This window comes from Ruditapes philippinarum, unplaced genomic scaffold (assembly GCF_026571515.1).
Source record: "Ruditapes philippinarum isolate M1 unplaced genomic scaffold, ASM2657151v2 ctg2225_1_1_1_1, whole genome shotgun sequence".
NCBI classification, from domain to species: Eukaryota; Metazoa; Mollusca; class Bivalvia; order Venerida; family Veneridae; genus Ruditapes; species Ruditapes philippinarum.
Window position 1 is genome coordinate 124,824 of NW_026859536.1, and position 27,715 is coordinate 152,538.

Here is a 27,715-nt window from a genome sequence, read left to right on the forward strand (position 1 = left end):
CAAGATAATAACTTGAGTTAGCTGTGACCTATTAACAGCAAATTCGGTATGTCAAAAACTAATAATGCACAAAATGTCTTCATAATGATGAATGCAGGTCTGACTGTGTGTATCCTATAAATAATATCTTTTTTATCATATTATATCTTTTTGTTTCAGAAAATCGATGCTTTGCAGATATGAATACTACGATTTTGTATTTTCAACTACGTTTTTCAACTTAAACCGGGTTAGCAGGCGGGCGGGTGGGCGGGTTTCCGCTCAATATTTGAGTTTATTGGGCCTATTGACGTCAAACTAGGTGTGGGGGTAGTTTATATCAAGCTTGGGATTACTATCCAGGTGTCTGTGATCAAGGTCACAGTTGCTAGAAATAGAAATTCAGTTTCCGCTCAATATTTTGAGTTTTCTTTAGCCTTTGACACTGAACTTGTTGTATGGGTAGCTTATACTAAGAGACAGTTTGGGATTATTACCCAAATGTATGTGATCAAGGTCAAGGTCACTGTTGCTAAAAATAGAAATTATTTATATATTTTTATTTTGAATTGAAAACAACTTTCTGTTTTGGTACAAATACCGCAGGCATCATTTTTTCTTCACTGCCATACTTCATTCTTAATTCCTGTCTCATCAATACTTGGTCATTGAAAACCTTGTTTACCATCATTGCAGCGCTTCTTGTTTGCCAAATATATACTAGAATCCGATAATGTAGCTTATTGTTTTGAAGCATAGAAACTTGTATCGGTCGATGTACCTACACCAAGGTCTTTGAATTGATGTTTGACATTTACATTTCGTTATGGTAGCATTGGAATATTTGATATCCTCAATTCAAACTTCTGAGGGTATGCACGTACAATAATTAAGGTAGTTTATACCTAATGAACACTATCAGTATTTGAAAAATTAGCGACATAGTTGTGTTGTATACTTTACGGACGCATGTATACAAAATTTGAATAACATTTTTGCTGATGAAAATCTGGAAACAAAGTGATCCATCGGAAGCATTAATCACAACAAAATTACAGTCAAGAGAATTGCAGACTCAGTTTGATTGAGTCTGTAAATGAGGGATACTGAATAAGCGCAACATCCCTCAACCCCTAGCACCGGCTTGAGCGGTACTCAATTCTCAACACATAACAGTGCGGCTTTAAGATCCCAAGGACAAAAAATTAAAAAATGAGTGAATAGGGGGAATTTTTCAGCGCCCAAAGATTGAATGCTGTTTTGAAGTAAAATTTGGTAACAAAGTTATCACTCGGGAAAATTAATCACAACAAAAACAAAGGGAAATTTCAGATCGGTTTGATTGGTTGTCTGTAATGGAAACTTTTTAAATTAAAAAAAATAATTGAAAATAAAAGGTTTTTTAGAAATAAGGAAACCCTTTTAAAATTTTTCTGAAAATTTATTTCCAAATGATTATTTTAATAGGGAAAAATTTTTAAATTTTTTAACAAACCCCCCAGATTTTAAAAATTTTTTTTTTGTGAAATGTTTTAAAAACTGTTCACTTACTTTTTACCCTTTTTTTGACCATTTTTTTTAATTTACAAAGGGCAGGGCTTAAATTTAAAATATCGTTGAAATCTGTATGATGTATGATCGTATAGTTTTATTTTTATTAGATTTATAAAAAACAGTTACTATATTTGTTATCAATTCAAGCCTTGTGTAGCAAAAAATACCTATGAACAACATTTTATATAATTGCAATTTAACACCTTTTCCCTTCAAAATACAAACAACAAAATAATAAATTTGAGAAATATAAAAACAATGTTTACAGAACAGAAAGAAGACAAAGTTGGCCCTAATGATGTTTGAAACATCAACCCTCAGATTCAATGCAGTTAACGGCGATTCAAAAAATATGATAAACAAGATCAACAAGGAAAGGCGGCTGTCAAGTCTATATGAATACAATTTCAATTTTGAAGTATCTTTTGAAAAGAATAATGTTTAAATACTTGGAGTTTGCATTGTTATATAAAGAAGATTTATACACAAAACATCAACAACTTTTTTCTTAAGCAATAAATAATTTAACATCGTCGGAAATTTTCTATATCTGTGTCTTGATACGCTTGCAAAAATAAAAAAATAAAAAGAAAACATTTACTTAATTTTCAATAATCATCTATTTTATTTCCTATCTTAGAATGTCAAAATACCCGACCGCCTGTCCAGCAAATTATTTCATTATTTCATTCATGTTTCACCCATTTCGCAAAATACAAAATCCCTACAAATTCTAACTTATTTATTTAAATATCATCATATTTAATTACTGATTTTACACTTAATTCCAGTCCGCCAAGTTACATTTCATGCATGTTTCACCCACCATACACAGAGAATATGAAATCACAATTTACAACAAGGAAATGCTTAAAAGGCGTGTTTGACGGCAAAGCAATTTTAGTCAGACTCATGATCATTAAATACCAGCATTTTTAAGTGTTGAAAATTGAGTACCGCTCAAGCTGATGCTAGGGGGCATGGGGGATGTTGCACGTTTTCATTATCACTCATGTACAGACACAGTCAAACTCAGTCTGCAATGTCATGTAATTTTGTTGTGACTAATCCTTCCGATGGATATCAGTGTTTTGAGATTTTTTTTCTAATAATACATGTACAGTATGACATTTATTGAAATATATATGTAGGGTGGGGAAGGGGATGAAAGTGATAAAGCTATACTTATTTCATTGTTTGAATGAAAACTTCTAAAGATCACAAAATGCATTATATTATATTGTTGCGCAATAATAACAGAAAAAACTACCGTAACGTCATTTCAAAGCGTTTTTATGCAGCACTTAATTTGTCACAATATACACCCGTCAGAAATTCTCAGTCACATTTAAACTAAAAACCCAAAATTCTTTATGATTAAATGACACATATTCACATTTGTAATGTATAATCTGACCATGTATCTCTGCTTGCATTCTTGGTTATATCTGATAATTATTGTAACCAAATATTTGTTTTAAAATATACACTTGAGTATCGCACTAATTATATAAGCAAATACAGGTATGAAACCATTTGGCACATAAAGAAGAAAATCATTCGCACGAAACGCAAAACGCCTGGAAAGGCGAAACTACAAAACAATTATCACAGTCGTATAATACTATTTTGTCTTGCTAAACAAAACAAAAAGCGAACGAAATTGGAGTCACTGTTCCCGTTTTGAGTTATCTACCCCTGAAATGGTGTTTTTGTTTTGCTTAATTCAAAAGACAGGTTATTCACAATGAAGATAAACAATACCTTGTTTTATTTCTTATCATTTAGCTTACTTCCGTTTGAGTGAAAGTGCAACATTACAAAGATGGATGCGCCTTGTTTTAAAAAAATGACCTATCGTAAAACAATTTAAAAAAATTGTAACAGAATTCTACCAACGTGACAAGTTTTAAGAAATTATATTGAATAGTTTTAATTCTGCCTTTTTGTCTAGTATATGAAAATTCCCGAATACGTCATTAAGTTTTGAAATTGCGAGATACAATGCACTCTTGACAATGTGGTTCGTTTTATAGTTTAACCTAGTGGGACGTTTTCGAGACACAAACGATTGAACGATTTTTTATTTACACTGCATTTGCATTTCCATGCATTATAATGATACTTTTCGGCATTTACTTATACGTGTATATGGAGAAAAGCGCGCTGCAAAGAAAGAAAACAAATTATTTAACAGTTAACTAATGGATGTGTGTTTAATGAATTTTAATATTTTTTGCGTTTCAGATTACATGATTGATGAGACAATAAAACTTAAACATGAACCGATTGTTATTTATGAATTCTACAAAGATACAAAATAATACATCAAATTAACGTGAATCGCGGTAATTTCATAATAAATAATGCTTAATTGAAATATTCAGATTTTTTCCATATAAACCTTAAAGTTTTAGGCCTTTGAACATGAAATGTAAATTGCAAGCGTGTTTTGTAACGTTATGTTTAACTTATTGAATAATCAAGCTGCTTTTCAAAAATTCTTGATACAGTTAGTGTTGTTTCTTCATTGCACATTTTATTATTTAACCTTACATTATTTATATTTTGATTATAATTTTAATGTTTAATTTCAATCTAATGTTAAAATAGTAAAACAATGACGGTCTTTGGGTCGATGGACTTTTTGTCGTGTATATGAGCCGTGTCATGACAAAACCAACATAATGGGTTTGCGACCAGCATGGATCCAGACCAGCCTGCGCATCAGCGCAGTCTGATCAGGATCCATGCTGTTCGCTTACCAAGTCTATAACAAGTAGAGAAACTGATAGCGAACAGCATGGATCCTGATCCTGTTTAGTTTACAGTTCACGTATAGTTTTATAATATATGTGTGATTTTGTTTTTAATTCACACACATCCCATGATACATGGCTTTGGTTATAGACCATGTCTGTGTGATTTAGTTTATCGATACACATATTTTCTACACATCGTTAGTTTACACTCCTTGTGACTGATTTAGTTTATAGTTCTCGCATATCCAATAATACATGGCTTAGTTTATAGACCATGTCTTTATGATTTAGTTTACCGATAGGTATATTTTCTACACAAGATTTAGTTTCAGTCAATATGAGTGTGATTTAGTTTATAGTTCACACATATTCTATTATACATGGCTTAGTTTATAGTCCATGTTTGCTTAATTTAGTTTACAATTCACGCCTATTTTCTACGCTCATGGTTTAGTTTTTACAGTCCATGTGAGTTATGATTTAGTTTTTTACAGTTCACACTTATCCTTTATACATGGCTTAGTTTATAGCCCATGTCTGCGTGATTTAGTTTACAGTTCACGCTTATTTTTCCACACATGGCTTAGTTTACAGTCCATGTGAGTGTGATTTAGTTTATAGTTTCACACAATATCCTATCATACATGGTTTAGTTTACAGGTCCGTGTGAGTTATTTTACAGTTTACCAACATATCCTATTATACATGTGGTTTAAGTTTTATAGTCCATGTTTGCGTGTTTTTGCTTAAAAATCACGCACAGTGTCTTAATAGTCAGAATTAATTTCATAATCAAAATGCAGTTCAAACATGGTGTTTAGTCTACCTTATGACAAAAATTTAATTCATAGTTTTCAGATGAAACAGCCACGAATTTCTCCCTCCACCATTGTTGTTCAGGTCCAACAGGACAATTAGGAAAAGTCAAAAACAAAAGAATTTCCAGTAAATGCTGGCTGCAAAAAAAACCAAGACTTAGTCGATGGAGCTATTCATTATCATTAAATTAATAGTGCACACGACCTTGAAGACCTAAGACCCAATGCTTTCATCAGTACAATAGCCTGCCATTTTTATTGCATTGTTTCATTACTTATAGGTTTCAAGGTTGAGTCAGATAAAAGAAATTAAACTGGATGCCGGTATACATGTGTTACACAACTTAGAAATTCATGTTTGTTGCCCAACATAGTTGAATTAACATAACAAGTAATGGTATTCAGATTGCTGAGCCAATAATTACACCTTTTATAAACCAAGTTAAAAAGTCTTTATAAATGCAAGGATATTTAGAAAAAATTTGTAGTCAAGGATATTTAGAAAAAATTTGTAGTCATGGCAACCCTCATACTTCTCAAAACCTACAACCTACCCAGTACACCAAGTAGATTCTGTACTTGTCTTGTCAGCTTGGTTTAGTTTACATTCCTTGCTATTATTTCAGCATACCATTGCTGTATTAGGCATTGCTTAGTTGACACGCTTTGCCATTTGTGTGTCTGTACTTGTCTTGTCATCTTGGCTTAGCTTTACCACGCCTTGCTATTATTTCAGCGTAACATTGCTGTATTAAGGCATTGCTTAGTTGACACGCCCTTTTGCCATTTTATTTGTTTGTACTTGTCAGCTTGGCTTAGTTTACACGCCTTGTTTTTTTTTCAACATACCATTGCTGTATTAGGCATTGCTTAGTTTACACGCTATGCCATTTCCTTGTCTGTACTTGTCACTTGGCTTAGTTTAACACGCCTTGCTATTATTTCAGCACACCATTGCTGTATTAGGCATTGCTTAGTTTACACGCTATGCCATTTCCTTGTCTGTACTTGTCAGCTTGGCTTAGTTTACACGCATTGCTATTATTTCAGCATACCATTGCTGTATTAGGCATCACTTAGTTTAAATGCTTTGCAATTCTCCACATGTACATGTACTTGTCTTGTCAGCTTGGCTTAGTTTATAAGTGGACTGCAGCCTAAAACTGCCAGGCACATTAATTATTTAAACAAAATTATATACTTCTATAAATTTGTTACAATTAGTTCAGACGTTGAAAAAGCCCCGATAATACATACTGTCAGATGTCTCAATAATACATGTTATAAATATAAAATTGTAATAAAAGATTTTCACAGCTAATTATTTGGTCTAATAACTCGGTTGCTGATTTACAATAGCATATCCTGTAATGTGCCTGACAGTTTTAGGCTGCAGTCCACTTATATTGAAAGAACCAGTCAGGAACCATTTAATTGTTAGACATTAATTCTGGACATATATAATATTGTCATTAGATAAAATTAACGGTTCCCTCTGTTTTGTTGATATAAATACCATTTCATTTATTGTTCATGAATCAGTCGTTTCACTTATTGTTTATCTCAAAATACTTGTGCAACTATTCATAATGTACACTATATGTATATATGTATATATGTACATTGTTCATGTAAAGATTTATAAAACTAGTCAATGTTATATTATCTCTTTCCAAAAAAAAATTGTTTGTCATAAATACTTATGATCTAGTCATATATAATACACTTATTCATGTATAGAATGTTTAAAATATTTTTCAAGGATGTAGCCCTACATCAAGTGGTACTAGACACAAGATCAAAGGGCACAGGTTTCCAAACTATGGGTTTTCCTGGGCGAGTCGACCACAATTTGAAAAAAAAAATATTTCTTGGTCAGTTGTTTATGATCAGCAATCCATATTATTATATTTGTTTAGATGGTTTTTGGTTCAACTTTGTCATCTATTATAACTTTTGCTATTAGATTGTTATCTATTTGAAAGTTTATTTTGATTTTGTGGTTAATCATTAGATTACAATGTATGTCATAATTTGGCGGTTTTTACCTCCCAGTTTGGTTATTTCGATACAAATATGTACATGACATGTTTGTTATTATGTAACAGTTGTCATTTATGGGCGATTTTTACCTCCCAGTTCGGTTATTTCGATACAAATATGTACATGCCATGTTTGTTTTTATGTAACGGCGGTTTTTACCTCCCAGTTTGGTTATTTCGATACAAATATGTACATGCCATGTTTGTTATTATGTAACATTTGTTATTTATGGCATTTAGTGATAGATCTTATGTAATCATTGGTTAATTAACATCACATGATTTAGGTCTTGATATCGATTGGCTAAGACGTACTTGGCTAAAACCCGACCCGTAACGGGTAATATTCTGTACAGTAATGAGTATAGGGACGGACCAATGACATAAATTATTTTATGTGGGCATAAAATCTTATAAATGTAAGTTTTCTTCTTCGTAAATGTATACCTCCTTTTGAATGAAAAGGGATTATCTGCTCATCATTTAAACATCGCGTCTATGAACAAAACGCAACCCTAAAAAGCATAGTAAACATTTTAGTCAGTTAGACGTTAACTATTTAAATAAGAAAAGAAAACCACTTTATCGCTTCTACCTCGCTACTTTTAAAATTTCAATTTGTTATTTGTTTTCTTATTGTCTGTAACGTAATACCTTTTTACAAAGATCAATATATATGAACCCAAATATAGCTATGTACTGGTAGTTCAAGTTTCCGAAAATGCTGTAAAAACATCAATACAAAAAATATAAATAAATCGATAATACAAAATTAACAATCACATAACAAGAAGTGGATGAGCCGTCTATAGTCTAAATTTAACGTTAAAATAGATAAATATAGAATCCCTAAAGAAAGCCCAACACAGCAAAATTGAAAATGTTGCAGGCTCGGTTTGATTGAGCCTGTTCATGGACGGTACTGGAAAGTGCAAGTTACCGTCCACGCCCCCTAGCACCGGCTTAAGCAGAATTCAACATTTAAACGTGAAATAGTAAAATTTTGAATTTAGAAACATCCGCAGATGTGTTCATACGGCGGTTATCATGGAACCTTCAATGTGACACTTACGTGCCATTCCATGAAAAGCGGCGTATGGTCCCCAAGTAATAAAAAGCGTGTGCCCTAAACGAGAAAACAATGGGCGGAACTAAATAAAATGGAATTTAGAAAGGGGATCAGAGGTTATGAAGCCTGCGTATCACAGATAAGACGTCAAAAGACAAATTTAAAAAGCAGGCAACATATCCTAAGGGTGATTCAACATTATTGCTTAAATTTGGTGCATGCAATAAAATATTAAAAAAGCAACAACATATTTTCCCCATGATTTTATATAAAGAAATATCAATAAAGCTCGTGCTTATGAAACGTTGGTCGGCGAATAAGTCAGACGCTAATAAGAAAATAATAAACGTCTTAAACAGAAGTTTCGTTGGTTCCTCCATGGCTTTTTAAAAAAATTCTTTATTGTTTATCTTTTATTATCAGCGACTTTTACCTACATATCTTAAGACAGTTCATAATACATGTATGAACATTTTAGTTAAAAGTACACAGATAATTCAAGCTTCAGAAAAGTTGACAAAAAACATTTTCAAGTTGAGGATGAGCAGTACATTATTTGAATTGATGCGTTAGTCATATCGTTGCTTCGTTTTGATGCATGAAATAACAATTCATTTGTTTCTAACACATAATTTTCCATATTTTATATGTAAGAATATTTATGTATTAAGGAGACACAAACTTACTGACATTCCCTTTTTGATTCAGAAAACACGGACAAAAGCAATCATCCATGTATCATTCAAATGTGTTGGTCTTACCTTTAGGCACATTAATTTCCTTAGCCAATATAAAATTATTGGCACAAATTAGCTAATATAAATTTGTCTTAATTGAAAGCACAAAAATTCCTTTAGTTATATAAAATAATTCGTCTTATAATTCCATTAAGTAAAACACATTTTCTATTTTCGTTTGTTCGTCTTCCAAAATTTCATTCTTTCCCCAATTTTTGCGGCCATTCATTTTTGTTTAACCCTTAACCATCAAACGTCTTTGTGATATGCACTTATCTTTGTCTAAAATTTAGAAACAGTGGGTTTCAATATCAAAACTGAGCTACAAACAGTAGCTGGCCTGGCTCTTTACCAGTGTTATTTTAGTTCCGAATTGAAACAGACAAAAGTATTATTTTGACAGTGGGAAAAACTTCTGTTAACCGTGAAGATGTCAATAGTTTCTGTGGTACATGCTCGAGTAGGACAATAAGAGCCAGTCATCCCAAAATACGATAAAATATGACAACGCTGAGGAAAATACAAGGACACAGTTTGCTTTTTAAGGGTTGTGGGGTTGTGATCTTTTTTATATTATGATATATATTTATTTACTTTTTAAATACATTTGTATTTAAACTATCATTAAAAATGACCATGTTTCAATGTAATCACCTGCTCCTAAGCCGACATATCTAAATATAATTCATTTAAGAAAAGAATATTCAATATGTATACCTTCAGACGAAGGGCAAAAACAAATTGCATTTTGAATGCACTAAATGAAAATTTAAATTTTGCCAAAAACAAAAAATAAAAATAAAAAAAAAATAAAAATAAAAAAATAAAAATTTCGAATTAATATTCTCCTAAACCAAGTTAACAGACATAAATTACAAGGAGTTTGTTGCATTCTCATCTGATATTTATAAACAACAGTCAAGAACACCATGTATTTGACCCCACAACATCAATCAAAAAAGTTTGTTGCCGTCTCATCAGATATATAAACAAAATTCATGCGCAGCTTTTGTTTGTCTTCACAACGATATATTGGATGTTCTGCAAAGTATAATTAAACAATTTAAACACCAGACATGTCACGTGTATATCTTTTGATACATATTGGTTGTTTGTGCCTTCTTGGTGAAGTACTTACTTCGCCTCATGCAAATATAGGATCTGGAGTTGGGCGATTTATAGGCATCAGTAGACATCCATGGGTACTCGTTAACCCAAGGGATATCTGGGCAAGGCGGTCAGCACGATTTGCGGCGAAGGCAATACTGGATCCACGATATTCAATCTATGTGCATATTATATCGGCGAGGGCAATGGTAAGTTTGAGTTGATTAAAAAATATATACATTAACAAACAAATAGGCGATTTAATTTTTACATTCAAGTAATAGTTCTAGTCAGGCGGATAAGCTTTGTAAATTAAGTATTAAAAAGTTAAGAAAAAAATAAACATTACAAAATGAGCAATGAGAATAGAAAATGTACAAATTTAAAACAGGAATCGAAAATTGTATTTACAAAAAATGAATAAATAAATAAAAATATAAAACAATGGATAAATATAAAAAAAAGAAAAAATGTAACACAACTGTCAATAACAAGTCCAATTATATTATCATTAAGAAACATTTCAAATTAATTAAGATTCGGTTCATTATAACGACTATAATTGGAAATAGCCAACATATTTAAATGTGCTGTAAGTAGAAAGTCGCTTAATAATGATAAATAGTAAGTAAAAACGCAGCAATTGTATGTATATATCTTATTTAAAACATGTTCAATTTAATTTATAAACTATCAAGTTTCATAAAAAGTGACATTATATGTACACTGTTGTAATGATTGTTCACTTTTTGGCAATAATTTTAACCTCTTGCAGTCATTTATATGACAAACTCCTTACTTTGATGATGTGTATCAATATTTTATTAATGAGCGTACAATACATGTTTATTCAGGCAAATAATCTTTCTCTTAGTGTTCTATTTTTTCACCAAACATTACTGCGATATTCATTTTATAAAATTGTTAGCATTGCTTTAAACCAGTTTCATCTCTACCAAAATATAGTGTTGATAATCGTTTGCTAAGGCAAATCTTTTCTAGTTTGTTTTATCTATGGTTGTGCCTCCTTCTGAAAGATTTTTAGCATCATTTGTGTTATGTAAATGAAAGATAAAATTTTGTTGCATTCGTATATTTCTATTTCTATGGATTATGTACAGTTACGTTTTGAAGTTCAATTAATAGCTTTTTACGACTAACGAGTTGTTTCTCTCTTTGAATAATTATTTGTAGGCTATAACAACGCATCAATTCCTTTATTTCCATTAATATATATGTATTATAGAAACAATTAAATTAAATATGAAGAGTCTAGTTAGCTGATTTTAATGTTCATTTCATTGAGATTACTTGTGTACATGCATGATCATGTATATTACAATATCTTAAGGTTGATTTTGTTACGTCGCCGTGTTTCAGTCTATGTCAAAAGCTTATGATGCACATAGTCTCTTGATACTGATGAATGTAGGTCAAACTGTGTGTATACAGTATACTTTATAAATAATTTCTTTTTATTATAGTGTATCTTTCCATTTCAGAATCCGATGTTTGGCAGATATGAATACTACGATTTGGTATTTTTTGTCAATTATATACTAGGATCAGATAAGGTATTTTATTGTTTTAAGTATAGAAATCTAATATCAGTGGATATGATTTGTACCTACACAAATGTCTTTGAATTGATATAAAAGATTTTCGCTGGCAAAAAAAGAAAATTTGTTCTGGTAGCATCAAAATATTTTCAATTCTCATTCATCTTCTGAGATTGTGCAATTATTAAGGTAGTATACACTTATTAAACACTACCAATATTTGAAAAAATAACAACATTATGAGTTGTGATGCCTACTTTATGGACACATGTATACAAAATCTGAACAACATTTACTAAATAATTTTGACTAATGAACAATCATTTAGTTTGAAACAAATACTTGAACAATAAACGGTTCTTGTTTAACCCTTAAGTTAATAATTTGTAATATCCTTTTCATGAAAAATGATTTCCAACTGATTTTTTTTAACAGATATATATTATCATCAAACTAACAAACCCAACAAGCTGAATAATTGTTTCTTTTGAAAATGTTTGAAATGTGTCTAAAACCGCGATTCAAGTAATATTCTTCAAAGTGGAGGTAGTGAATTACGAGGATACTACTTTACAAAACTTTTGAATACAGTAATGTTTAAATACATTAAGTTTGCAGTGTCATATAAGGAAGATGTTTTTCAATAACGAGTTATATATGACATTTCAAGACGCCGTCAGCCATAATCAAAGTTAAATAATGACGCAATCAGTCATATTTGAAATAATTACTTGCGTCGCAAAACAATTATCATTTCGAAAGTTTTTATGCAAATCTTTCTCAAAAGTCGACATATGTAAACTTCCATCAACATTTGAAGTAAGCACTTCCAAACAGTGTTTGACCCGGCTACTTATTTATTTTGTTAAAATGCCAAATTGAATGACAGTATTTGAATAAAAAAGTTAATATAAAATAAAAGTCAGATATTGAATATAGGTATATAATGTAAAGTCAAATTAAAGACGTACCTGTTAGCTGACGTACCTGTTTAACGTTACAGACAGCATATGCTTGAGATTAATACGAAGAATTTTAAGTTTTTTCTTCCTCGATTGTTTGCCTTTGTCTGTCCGTATCTTATCATTTTCAGTGTTATAGATAATATTTAAAAAAAAAAAATATTTTCTTTTTTTTTCAGTTCATTTGCCGAGCTCGAATTCACTGGAAACCTAATGCACATCTGGAACATGGTTTACTTCGTAACCGATGCGATCCCTATTAACAATCATAGTTCAATGACGATCAAGATCATGATAATTAGTTTTCTTTCATGCCAAATCGAAATCATAAAACAAATGAAACTTAGAAATTAAGAATGGCAAACACTTCACTCCCAAAACATTTCACTATTTTACTCCCACTTTGTCAATTGTATTGACGATTTACTCCAAATGATTTTGTGACGTTTCACAATAAAGTTAGCAAATTTACTTGTATTTAAAATGATAATTAGATTTTAGGTTATTGTTTCTTTAAACATGTGCTTTTCTTATTCCCAAAAAAAGAATGACCTTTACTAAAACTGAAAAATGTAATACATGTTTATGGCATTGCATGTTGCTATGTATTGCAATCAACAATAAAATTATTAAAAGTAAAAACGATTTTATGGACGTACGTTTAAGTAATCTGCCCTTGAAATTACTTGTAATAAATGAATAATTCTGATTCACGGGCTGATAATTCAAAAGTGAGATTGCTGACAGCCAACTTATTTTGCTCAGAATATTTTTGCCATCATATTTCAACAACATTCCAAGTTTAATAAAGTCTATTTAACGGTTTTAATTCTGCCTTTTATCTAGTATAGGAAAATAACTTTGAAATTGCGAGTTACAATGTACACTTGACAATGTGGTTTATTTTATAGTCGAAATAAGTGGAACGTTTTCTTGGCACAAGAGATCAAAATAATTTGTCTTATTTTGGTACATAAGTACGCTGCAAAAAGTCATTTGCCTTTTTGTTTTATATCTAACTGTTCACGCATGGTGTGTGTTTAATGATTTTTAATAATTTATTGCATTTAAGATCAAGCACAGTCTTGATTGATGAGTAAATAAATTTTAAACCTGAACCGATTGTAAATTATAACTAAAGGTATGACAAAATAATACATCAACGCTAATCAGTATTTTCTTAACAAAATATACTTGAATTTACAATTCAGATGGACTTTAGTTCACCTGACCACGAAGTGATCAAGGTGAGGTATAGTGGTGGGGCTATGTCCGGCGTCCGTCGTCATGCGTCGTGTGTTGTGCGTCGTCAACATCTGGTTTGTTAACACCCTAGCAGTCAAAGTTTTGACTGGATCACAGTCAAACTTTGTCAAAATGTTTGATTCAATAAAATACAGGTCAAGTTTGGATATGGGTCATATCGGGTCAAAAACTGAGTCACAGAAGCTAAAATAGAAAAAGCTTGTTAACATTCTAATGGCTGCAGTTTTGATCCAAATATCCTGGAAACTGATGAGGAAAGTTTGTTTTTTTTAATTTCTAGGTCAAGTTCGAATGTGGTCATCTCCGGTCAAAAACAAGGTCACAGGAGCTAAAAATAGCAAACTCATTCTTAACACGCTAGTGGCTGCAGTTTTGATACAAATATTCTTGAAATTGGTCCGGAATGTTGTTTGTAGATTTCCAGGTCAAGTTTGAATATGGGTTGTTTCTGGTCAAAAACTAGGTCACAGAAGCTAAAAATAGAAAAAAAATATTGTTAACACTCCACTGGCTGCAGTTTAAATTTAAATATTCTGAAAACTGGTCAGGAGGGTTGTTTTGATAATTTCTTGGTCAAGTTTAAATATAGATTATTTCAGGTCAAAATATAGGTCAAAGAAGCTAAAAATAGAAAAATAGAAAAATACTGTAAACACTCTAGTGGCTGCAGTTTGTATCCAAATATTCTTGAAATTGGTCAAGAAAGTTGTTTTAATGACTTCTAGGTAAATTTCTAATATGGGTTGTCTCGTGTCAAAAGTTAGGTCACAGGAGCTTAAAATAGAAAAATCCTTTTAACACTCTGGTGACAACTGTTTTAATTCAAATATTCTGGAAATTGGTCCGAAAGTTTGTTTAGATGATTTCGAGGTCAAGTTTTAATATGGATTACTTGGTGTAAAAAAAAAGGTCAAACTGCCGAAATATGGAAAAACCTTGTTAACATTCTAAGGGTAACATGTTTGACTCAATTGTCATCAATCTTGGTCAGAATACGTGGCCAAATAATTGCATTGAGGAGTTCAAACACGGGTCAATTCTCATGATAAATAAGATCATGGGAGCTAAAAATAGAAAAATCTTATTAACTCTCTTGAGGCTATGTTGTTATCCAAATATCCCGAAAATTGGTCTGCAAGTTGTTTTGATGATTTCTAGGTCACTTGGGGTCAAAAACTAGGTCACACTGCCAAAATATTGAAAAAAAATGTTAACACTCTGGAGGTCACATTTTTGACTCAATTGTCATCAAACATGGTCAGGATGCTTGTCTAAGACATTGCTCGAATGAGGTGAGCGATATTTGGGCATCTTGGCCCTCTTGTGATATAAACTTGAGTGTTTGAGACATTTTAACTCGCAAGTAAGTTTTGTAACTTAATAAAATCTAGATAAGAAAATAACACTCGCGCCTACTTTGCTTCTTTAGAAATTTCAAATCGTGTTTTTTCTTATTAGCGTCTGCAACGTAATAGATTTTAACAAAGATCAATTTATGAACCTATATATAGATATGTACTGGTAAGTTGTTATAAAAACACCAACACCTCAAAATGAACAAAATAAACAAAAATTAACAAAAAGTATGAGAAGTGATATTTAAGTAATATATTTGCTATGTTTTGATGCATGAAATAAAATATTAAGTAATTTATCCATAATTTTGTAGAAAACACACACACGCACGCACGCACACGCACACGCGCACCAACACACACACACACACACACACACACACACATATTAAAATAGTTTAAAATCCAAACTACAATATGCCAGGATCTTAAACTGCACCATGACTGCTATATACAGTGTATATTATTTTGATGAATACGTCCTAATATATGGAGACTTAATGAACTTGCAAAGCGGTATGCACTAATGGTCTGACCCTGTGGCACCACATGTAATTGTATAATTTATTGTCACAGGGTGAGAAAATGTGCAGCCTGACCGGGACTCGAACCCGGGACCTTCGGAATACCGTTCCGCGGCTCTACCGACTGAGCTATCCGGCCGCTTACACATCTTCTCCCCTAACTAGTGAACAGTTCTGAACCGTGACATACTTCACCACAATATTGAAATTCGTCCTCGAATTTCACAAAGCTACAGAGCAATGCTAATTGAACTCTGAGCTATAAGCAGTCACGGTCCCCCGTTGGGCGCCAAATGTCACAGGGTGAGAAAAATGTGCAGCCTGACCGGGACTCGAACCCGGGACCTTCGGAATACCGTTCCGCGGCTCTACCGACTGAGCTATCCGGCCGCTTACACATCTTCTCCCCTAAATAGTGAACAGTTCTGAACCGTGACATTATTTTATGAAATAATAACTTGTGCTGATACAAAGTCATCATTTTATTCTATTGTAGCCAAATGATTATGGTGTCGGTTTAGGTTATTATGCTCCCCGAAAATTTTGAAGGTCAAGGTCACAGCATGACCTTGCAGCAAAATCGTGTCCTGTCCATAACTTTGTTATTTGAAGTTGGATTTTAAAAATATTTCACAGAAATGATCACCATATTGAGACGATGTGTCGCGCGCAACATCTGGGTCGATTCCTTGAAGGTCAAGGTCACAGCATGACCTTGCACCAAAACGTGTCCGGTCCATAACTTCATTATTTGAAGTCGGATTTTAAAAATATTTCACAGAAATGATCACCATATTGAGACGACGTGTCGCGCGCAACATTTGGGTCGCTACCTTGAAGGTCAAGGTCATAGCATGACCTTGCAGCAAAATTGTGTTCGGTCCATAACTTTGTTATTTGAAGTCGGATTTTAAAAATATTTTACAGAAATGATCACCATATTGAGACGATGTGTCGCGCGCAACATCTGGGTCGCTTCCTTGAAGGACAAGGTCACAGCATGACATTGCAGCAAAATCGTGTCCGGTCCATAACTTCATTATTTGAAGTCGGATTTTAAAAATATTTCACAGAAATGATCACCATATTGAGACGATGTGTCGCGCGCAACATTTGGGTCTCTACCTTGAAGGTCAAGTTCACAGCATGACCTTGCAGCAAAATCATGTCAGGCGCATTACTTCGTTATTTGAAGTCGGATTTTACAACTATTTCACAAAAATGATCACCATATTGAGACAATGTGTTGTGCACAATATTTGGGTTGTTTTTACACTTTGAACTTTGTCTGTGGCATAACTCTGACACAACAAGAGGTATACCTTCCTGTGTCCAAAATCTATTCGGGGAGCATCACCCGGTTCAACCGGCTCTTGTTTATCTATTTAAATTATTTTATTCTAATGGTCAATAATTATACCTGAACGAGAATTGTACACAAACTGTAAACATATTTGAAACTACATATTACACCCGTACTTCGTCATATGCTTATCAAGATGTTACAAGCTTAATTTTATTAATCCGATTTTGTGTGGCTTTTCCAGGAAGAAATAAAATGCCATGCCCTCTATTTATAGAATAACAATTCATCGTTCAATTGCTCTTACATATAAACCGAAGACTTAAGTCGCGACTATTATTCCGCATTATAAAAATACTTTCGTTTAAGCCTGATAAATTATCAACACATGTTGTAACTTTAACAAAAATAATGAGTAAATGAAATTAATGAATGCTTAATTACAATGCTGGGAGTAAATAACATGATCTTAAAATTGATAAGTAATCACATGGCTGTGTTTCATAAATCCGTAAATCATGAACCATTGCACTAAGCTCTTCAAGTAAAAAAAACCCAAAATATTCATTACAAAATTTTACCATGTTATTTGTCCATAGAATGTTGCATTTTCCATTTCATCGGTGATGTCACCCATTGTCTGTTCTCCGTTCTGTTTTTCAAGAACAATCTCAATGTGGATGATTTCAATTTTATCAATCGGTGATTCATGAAATTCAATATTTTCCCTACTGGACTATTATTGGTTGCCAAATGCTGTTTTGCAGATAAAATTGTTCAGGACTTCATGTAAGTGATGCCATGTTGTTATTGTTGATTTGCGTGTGTGATTCTCTCCCCGTGTTGCAACTGTCAAATATATTTTGTTTTTTGTATTTTATTTTCATTTTTCCGGAATTAATCGCCTCTTTCAAGAACTTCTATATAATCAACATAATGTGTGTTTTCTTAAATGATATAAAATTATACACTGTATCGACGAAGGGAGTCACGTGGCCTGAAGAAGATAAACATTCCCAGTGCCCAGTGTTTATGCACATTTAAACTTGCTACAAATGTTTTAGTAGTCAACAAAGTAGGTTATTTACTAACAAATAATGTTATGCATGAATTTCTTATGTTAGAACAGAGACACTACAAAAAGTTAATTATTCATCAAACTTACACTTTAAAAATAATCAATAGTACAATAATACACATCAAAGTAATTACTTTTCAGCTGAAGCTAAAATAAAACAACTTTGTCAAATTATTAAAAGAGATTATAGTGGAATAATAAGACCAATTCTACCAATACCCACTACATAAAAGAAAAACGTTTTTATGTTTGAGGTCCTGTAAAAGTTATATATAAACAATTTAATATGGGTACTTTTAAATAAGACCATCTTATCCTTGAAAAGAATCCGGTAATCATCACCTATACAAAGCTATTAACATTATCAAGGTTTTTCCTAGTAATATATTTTACTGACTACAAAGTAGACAGGAAACATGCAACATCTGTAATATCTTTCAGTGTTTTCCTGAACGCCATTATCTCAGGGGAAGTACATATTATAAAAATGATGATACTCAAACAGCATTATTTGCTTGAGGGGATAAAGTGCATGCCGAGACTCAATTTGACTGCAATAGAGCTCAATCTGTTTTAACAGAAACTTTTCTTAGCTTAACCCTATACTTAATCTGAAATAGCTTTACATTGGGTTTTCAAATAAGTATTGTTCTTTCTTTTCATTTATCCTTGAACTACTTTATCATATAATATATGTATTATATATACTATTTAAATTATATCATACTTTTGTTGAAAACAAATCTTTTACTTACACTAATGAAACTTGGATTAATTAATCGTTAAAATTCGTGGCCTTTATATTTAAAAGTTCACTATCAACCCCTACTGTAATGTTTAAACGAAGACAAATTTCATTTTTCTCAATATTATTTCTATGACAAAATTCGCCTCATCAGTTTTTTCTCCAAAATATGACTTCATTATCTATAAGCTTTTTGATAAACAAATGTACAAAACTTAAAAGTAATGCAAGCTTCACTTGTCAGAAAGTTTCAAACTTGTTATAAGAACTTCGAATCAGACTTTTGTGTCCTTTTCAGATAAATCTGGATCTCTTTTATATGACCCTAATCATTATTTTCTAAGGTATTACACATCAAGTTTATATACCTGTACACAAATTGTGTAGGTCTGTAACCATCTGGGCATTTCATTTTTTTAAAATATATGTATGGTTTTTAAATAATTTGTCAATACTATTTTTTAGAAATAACCACAAAAAGAATTGATCATTAAATCTGTTTGGTACATACTACTATATGTCTTGCCTATCTTATCATATTTTTATGTAAGATGCAAAATCAATCTTGTTAATGTGAAATAACAGAGAATGTTGACAGATCTTTTTTGTGGAAAAATACTTCAAAATGACTTTTCCAAACTTGAAAAAATATTCAGTATATTTGTCCTACATTTATGGCACCATAGTTGTGATTTTCCTTCGCATTGCCTTTTTCAACTTCACACTTTAAATTTACAAGAAAATGCTTCATTTACAATTCTACAAACAAATTTATGTAACATTGAGAGTAAAATGATAAAGCCTGTATCATGAGTCCTTTCTTTTTCTTAAACTTTTATCAATTTAATCCGTTTATATTTAACAGAAGAAAAACAAGTGCTTTTTTGGCTATGAACACACTTAACAGTAGTTTAAATTACATTTACAATATCTATAAACAAAATGAACATCATAAATGAGTAATTGCAACGTGGAAATAGACTTGTAATGTTATCTAATACTTGAGCTTATCAGCAATTAATATGATTAAGATGTGTGTATTCCTTCTGTCTCTATAGAAAATTGTTGTATTTACAACAGCAACCAGGTGTGTGTTTACCTCTTATAGTTACGTGACGTATAATGTGAGGATAGAAAGGGTTAAATATGGCAATTAAGTAGATGAAGGGTCAAACGGATAAAATATTTAAACTATAAAGAACATTTAGTGTTATAAAGAATCATAAAACTTGCAAAGTGTTGTGACGGGAAAGAAGGTTTACGGGCCTAAAATTGGACGGAAAGTTGTGGTGGATACTTATCGAAACAGCAATATACTCGTATTTGTAATATTTGTGAAACAAAATTGAACTTAAGCTTGGATATTAAAAGGGCTCTTTTTGAGAAATGAGTAAAATCTAAATAATCATGATTTCCTTGATAAAAATGTTTTCCTATTGATTATTGTAGATAAATAATAGCAAATCGCACACGCAAAACAATTGTTTTTACTCAAAATGTTTGAAATATGTATAAAATTGTAATATTACCCCCACGAATTGCAAACGCTTGTTTGATTATTTTCCTATTTAGAGAGCCTAATACAAAAGTTCCCCAAACTTTACCAAACAGAGGGGGTGTTTTCAATGTTTGCTAGATATTTTCAGAAGTATTTATTTGCTGATTTTGTCAAAAATAAAATACGTTTACTGTGTAGTTTTGATTTCATTAGACTTTGAAAATATCAATCAACGAATTTGTTTTTAAATCTAGCATTATTTAGCCAATACATACCTATAATTATATACACACAAAAGTGAGAGTTAAGATGTCAATTACAATGAAAATTGAACACAATTATGATTATTTAAATATTACATCATTTGAATGAACATTTCAAATGTTTCAATGGTTTATTCTTTGCAACTAAACTCTTATATCTGTTAACATTCGCGCTTAAATAACTTTGCAACATTACTTTATTATTTCTAATAAGGTTAAGCGATAAGTATTCTGCAGCATGGGACGTTGCTCAGATTGCGAGTATATGAAGACAAAATAGACACCCTCCAAAAAGTATGGTCATCGGATGCCATCTTATTGGAACTTTCTACACTTAAGTAATAACCAGACTGTGTGTGATTGATTGTGAGAAAACACATAAAGATCATGTTAAGGCACCATGAGTATTATCACATTAAGATGTATAAATTCTGTCCAAAATCATTTGAAAATGGATTAGTTTTATTGTCATACTTGGTGATGACTATATTCTAGTTTAATCCCTAAATTTATCAAATTTGTAAAAAAAAATTGCAAATATCAATCTTCTTAATTATTCAGCATTTTCCAGTGATAATTTTTGCAACTTTTAAGAATGAGCTTTTCGATAGTTCTATAATTATAAAGTTCAGAACAATTGCAAGACATATGCATTATTTTCGCTTTTCTAGCACATAGCTTTACTTAATTGGCAATAAATCATTTAAGTTACTTAACTATTAATTCCTAGATCTATTTCCAAAATAACAGTAATTATAAGGCGATTACTTTAATTATTATAACTTTTCTTATAATTTATATCGTGAAAGTTTATTTAGGGAATGTGAACACTTAATAATATTGTAAATAGTATAGAATATGATGTAGCGTTTGCTTACAAAATGTTTTTGTGTTACTTCTCTTCCTTTTTACCAATGTACCGATCGATTTTCTCTGATAACAATTCTTACTGATTCTTCTTAACTATTCTGTTATATGTTATTCTGTCTATTCAACTATTAGTATGTGGATAATTAATGATATATTGTGACTAAGCAACTAATTTAAACTTCACTACATTTATATACATAATAACCAGTGGGTTTTGCTGTCTTTTTATATCTCCCACATATGTTGTTATACAATTTTTTATTAATATGATAAGCGGATTATTGCCATTTTATTGTATTTGATTTAACCTAATAAATGCATCAGCATTAAGTAATAAAGGCAAAACGTATTGACAAGATGCAGTGTATTTTTGCTTTGTGAACATATTCAATAGTTATAACAGAAAAGTCGAATCGACACGAACACTCGTTAGGTTAGTTGTTCATCGGTATATATTAATACATTATATAAGCTAGATAGCATCTAACACCCATCAGTCTTGATGACTTTGTTATCCATCGACTTGCAATGTTAACAGAAATACTTATTTCTTTACAATGAAAATTATGAAGTAATGGAAAACGAATGTTTAGTAACTCAAGATATCAGTTGTTTGTAGTTACATTTTCATAGTTTTATTTTTGGCAAAGAATAATTCCAAAATATATGTATGAAAGAAATATGATTACTTATTCTTTAAGAGTGAATGATGCATGGACAAAATCGTTGCTTAACGTTAAAAGCCTACTAGAAAACACAAAATAATATTGTATTCCGTAGCAATTTTGTCTTTTAACTTACAATAGCACGTGTACAAATTAACAGAAACTAAATGTTCCAATCTAACGATTCTGTACCATTAGATTATGGAAACAACTTAACTTAATAGCATTTAAATCTAGGAACAAAAATGGAGTATATCAATAAAGATTTTACAACGGTTTTACGATGTAACGCTTAGTGCCCTAATCCTCTTAGATAGAACAAAACATGTCGCTTTATATATGACTTTGTAATCATTGATATTTATTTCTTAAAAGTAGACAATAGTCGGAAAGATTTTTAATGGAATGGTAACGTTCCAATATGCATGGTAGGTTATGTATTATTCAATATCATTGTCATGCAAGTAAACTATTAGTTACGTATTCAACTTTTAATCAAAATTTATTTGTCTCTTTGATATCAAACATTTTCTTTATTTAAATATATTGTTGTTGTTTTTGTTGTTTTTTTGTCTCAACAAATATAATTAATTGTATTTTTGTTACATCAGATAGCTTTTAAGGAAGTAGCAAGAAAATACGGTTTTAATATAATCCCTGTAAAAATGGTTATAAGCCCCTTAAAATGTTATGCCCGGACAGTGTTAACAGAAACCGATATTATTTCTTAATTAAGAAGTGAATATTCTTACACATGACGATATAGAAACTGTTATCTTGAACAGTCGTATATAATCTAAAAAAAAGGAAAACAACAAATTATTAACTGTAACAATTATTTACTTCAAAGATTAATAAAGTGATTTATCACAAAAGTTTAATAAAGTGATTTATCATATACCCTTGCCGATTTTGAGACTCCGTAAAAATGGTATTGCGCGACCGTGTATATAATATTATTTTGACTTGAAGTCGCGTCAATGAAAAAATGACTCTTTTTCACTTAAAATGGTCTTTTCTTTTGGTATGTGATAAATAGAATATTAAATTGGTGTAAGTTAAATACGAATCTATTGAACTCGTTGAATAAAATAATATTATGCTCGCCTGAGGCTCGCAAAAAGTAATTTTATTCAACTCGTTCTATAATTTCAGTATTGAACTTACACTCATTTAATATCCTCTTTATATATTTATATGAATTTTAATACCACAACCTACAGCAAATATAATACTAGGAAAATTTGATTATTTGACAGAGCGATAGACCTACTTGATTACATTTGCTTTGATGTAGCTGTGCACCTGTAGTTTGTAACAACATTTAAGAGAAAGTTTATATATGTATATAATTATTGTTTGTTGTTTTTGTCAAATTCTGATCTAAAGTGACTTGAAACAAGCATAGGAAAATATCATCTTGTTTTAAAAATGCCTGTGCATTGTATAATCAAGCATGCGACACCATTTGTCTTTGAGCGTTTTTCTAGGTACCTGAAATTAGTCACAATTATCATATAATTGTAGTATTGATTTGTGATTAAGTGACTCAAATTACTTTAGTGTATTAGCACAATGGTTGCCAAGTCTGAAACCCCATAGCCTAAGTATAAAAAGTTGAAGGACAGCCTCGTCGAAATAAAAGACATGCATGTACCATTTGATTAGACGCGAGGACCCATATTCGGTTGAGGAAAAGGACAGGAGTTCAACTTGCAGAACTAAGTTGTTCAGGAGTCAATGTTAAACAATTATAATTTACCGGGTTATGCTCTTATCATAGAAACCAAAGTTCTTTATCTAAGCATCTTCAGTGGATGTTTTGATTCTGTTTTGGTATTACCTGGCCAATAATATGCGTCCTTTATAATTCATTTTTAAACTGCAAAACTATTATAATTTATATACAAGTCTTAAAAAATAAGCTTGTCACTTTCTCAACCTTTTATTATCCAAGATAACGGATTTCCCAAGTTACTAATAGAACACAGATTTAGCAACAAGTGTCGTTTCCAAAGGGATGACTACATAAATGTATTTTTTTCAGATTCCATATTTCTTTTAGGTTTTAACGTGTCATTTACAGGTTTGCAGAAAAGTTATTTAATTACAAAAAAAACGGAACGACTTTTTATGTAAATATCATTATCTTTTGTCAATTACAATTATGTTGAGTGTACATATATGATACTATTCGTACAAAGAAAGGATTAGCCCCTTCAACAAATATTCATCCGGACAACCATATGCCATGTGCGTCTCTTCATTATCAATTCTAATTCTGAGCATTAATTACTATATAATTTGTAACGCATGTTACAAATTAGATGAAAAATATACTCTTGTTGTGTTATTTCTAGGCACAAATTCAAATCAACTATGATATTTGTTAATTGTTTTAGACTTTTTTATGCCTCTCAACTTTCAATTGCAGATCGTCATATAAATCCGTTGATATATGGTCTGATATGGAGTATACTGTTTACAGTAACAGTTACAGCCGAGAAGAAGTATGTATTTTAAATATTCAAAATCATTTGAACATGATTGTTTATTGTTTAATCTCATAACACTTATATCTTTCTCTGTCATAGCAATTTTGGCAGAGCTATACCATGTCCTGTTTTGGGGATGCTTTCATTGAATGCCACCCTTGTTGGTCTCATTTTTCATATTTATAATTTATATTAAGTGTGGACTAGATAATGACAATGAAAATGACAAAAAGTTTATTGATTCAAGCGCTCTACCGAAAAGCAACATATACATATCAAAACATTCATGAAACATTCATGGAATAAGGTACTTCAAGCAAAATTATGTTTAAACAACATCTTGTTATTATCTAGTGGTGCATCTTATCATCTTTAGTCATGTTCTAACACTTAATAATCTTTTTCTTTCTTAAAAGTCATTGAACACAAAACTTATCTATAATATTTTTAGCCTGACAACTCATTAGGATATCAAATTTAGGAAAATTTGGATAAACAAAATATTTGCTTTCTAAGTATTTTGATCTTAATGTTTCATAAGCTGTACAAACCATTACAAAATGATATTCTGTTCCTACTGAAACTTTACACAAATTATATATACACTCGGATCTCCCTTCTTGTCTGTATCTACCTCTTTCAAAATTCAATCTCCTTTTTTACTTTGATTTAATTTTTCAGGTCAGTTCTGCCTATATTAATCTCTCATTCTATCTACAAATAATTTTAGGAACAATTTCTTATCACCAACCTGTTTATTCCAAACATATCCAAAACCATTTGTATAAAGTAACTGTTTAATATTAGTAACCGAATGTTTCATTACATTCCTATCATATATAAATAACACATTATAACACTGTTTCACATATCGATCATTAGGGTAAGCGTAATATCTTAAACCAATATACTAAAATTCTTGAAGCAATAGTTATGTACAATGGTAAACGGCCACAATCACCTAAAACTGATGCGTTGTTTAACACACTTGTATCTTTAACAAGTACAATTATGAATCGTATATATATATGTTCAATTGGCCCCCGAAGTTCAGACCCATGGCATATTATTGGAACTATTTTTGTATCAATTATATCAAAATATACATGTGTTTTAAGCTGACCATATTTGTACAGATTTGATAAAATAGAAAGTTCATCAGCCATTTTAAATATTGACATGTTTTGTCTTGACATTGTTACACCAACATATGAAAATTGAGAATTTACCATCATAATACCATTTCTCTTTATTAGAAAGTCTACCTCCCTTTTTAATATATTTTGGTCTTTTCAATGTTCACCTCTAAGCCACTTTTATCACAAAAAAAATTAAGTTTATTAAGAAGTCTTTGTGAACCTACAACTGTTTCCTTTATAATGGCTAAATTATCTGCTAAAAGGAGAGACAGAATTTCTAAATTTTCTAACAACTGAACTCCTTTTATTTCACTATTTTTTTTCAAATTCATGACGTGTTCATTTATATAGATAATAAAAAGTGTTGGAGAAATCAACAGCCTTGATTAAGTCCATTGCCACAATTAAAATAGTTTGTCAAACCTTCTGAAGTTCGAACACAAGATTTAACTGAATGATAAATAGATTTTATTGCCCTATATAATTTTCTTTCAATCCCATTTTTACACATAACTTTCCAAAGCTTATCTCTTTTAACCATATCAAAAGCTTTTTTTAAATTAGTTATACCTACCTAATTGTACCATGATTTTTTGTAATTGTTTGCTTAAAATACATTTCAAAATAAAAAATTGTCAACGGTAAACTACCCTTCACTAAAACCTGCTTGTTCCTCATTTATAATTCCATAAACATTTACCAAAACGTTAAGTCTTTTAGAAAGAATTCCAGTGTTTATTTTTCCCAAAATTTTTGATAAAAATGTTCCTCTATAATTTTTGGGTTGTTTCTATCACCTTTCTTATAAATTGTTACAATTACGGACTTAGTCCATGATTTTGGAAAGAAACCTTCATTGTAAATTCTGTTAAATTAGCTATACAAAAAGGGTAATAACTAAAAATTTTAAAAACTCAGTATAAACTTACTGTTAACTAATATTTTTCGTTGAATCGGTTTAAAGATGCTTTTATTCAACACTTATTAAATCGTAGAATTAAATATCGTATATAGTATTTGTGTCATGTTATGTTACAAATATAGTCCATTTCTTAGCTTACAAAAGCTTTATTTTTCATTTGTACGAGGGACCAAACAGCAGCTTCGATCGCAAAATAATTTAGATTATCTTAGATACCTAAACAAGAGCTGGGTAATACGCCCGAATGTAAACTTGATTGAGTACTCAAAAATAATCTTTCAATTAGGGAGGAAACCCAATCGAGAAGCTTGTCTAAAAATATTTCATCTTGATTATCCGTTTGATACAATATGAAGTCCTGGGTGGGAACATTTTACCGTAGGTGCATGATTCATAACATTTTTATAGAGATCTTCTTAGCTATATGCCAAACATAGTGTCATAGTGATTATCCACATTAAGATAGGATGTGGTTTCCTATCCCTTAGTTTCAATAAACAAGTCACTCCCAGGGCAGGGCCAATTTTGATCGGAGGGTTATGATTGATATGGTTTATATAGAAATCTTGAAAATTGATGCAACATGCCAATTATCTTAGCTTTGGGCTTCGTTGTTTCACAAATAAGTCTTAAATATGTTTAAAGCCCAACGCGGCAAAATTGAAAATGTTGCAGGCTCGGTTTGACTGAGCCTGTTCATGGACGATACTGTCAAGTGCAAACTACCGTTCATGCCCTTAGCACTGGCTTAAGCAGAATTCAACATTTAACACGAACTGGTAAAATTTTGAATCTAAAAATATCCGTAGATGTGTTCATATGGCGGTTATTATACTTCAATGTAACACGTTAGTGCCATTCCATGAAGAGCGACGTATGGTCCCCAAATAAAAACTACCTGTGCCCTAAACGAGAAAACTCTGGGCCTTCCTAAAGAAAATGAAATATTGAAGTTGTGCTTCACAGATAACCTGCCAATAGACAAATTACAAAAGCAGGAAAC

General features: G+C 31.2%; 1 protein-coding gene across 1 annotated transcript; it reads left to right on the forward strand.

Moving 5' to 3' along the window:
- Window positions 1-9,969: 9,969 nt before the first annotated feature.
- Window positions 9,970-13,097, forward strand: LOC132756891 (uncharacterized). Its single transcript, XM_060748033.1, has 3 exons — window positions 9,970-10,277; window positions 11,571-11,642; window positions 12,769-13,097. The coding sequence occupies exons 1-3, from the start codon at window positions 10,038-10,040 to the stop codon at window positions 12,850-12,852; spliced, it is 396 nt and encodes a 131-aa protein (XP_060604016.1). The 5' UTR covers window positions 9,970-10,037; the 3' UTR covers window positions 12,853-13,097.
- The last annotated feature ends 14,618 nt before the right edge of the window (window positions 13,098-27,715 follow it).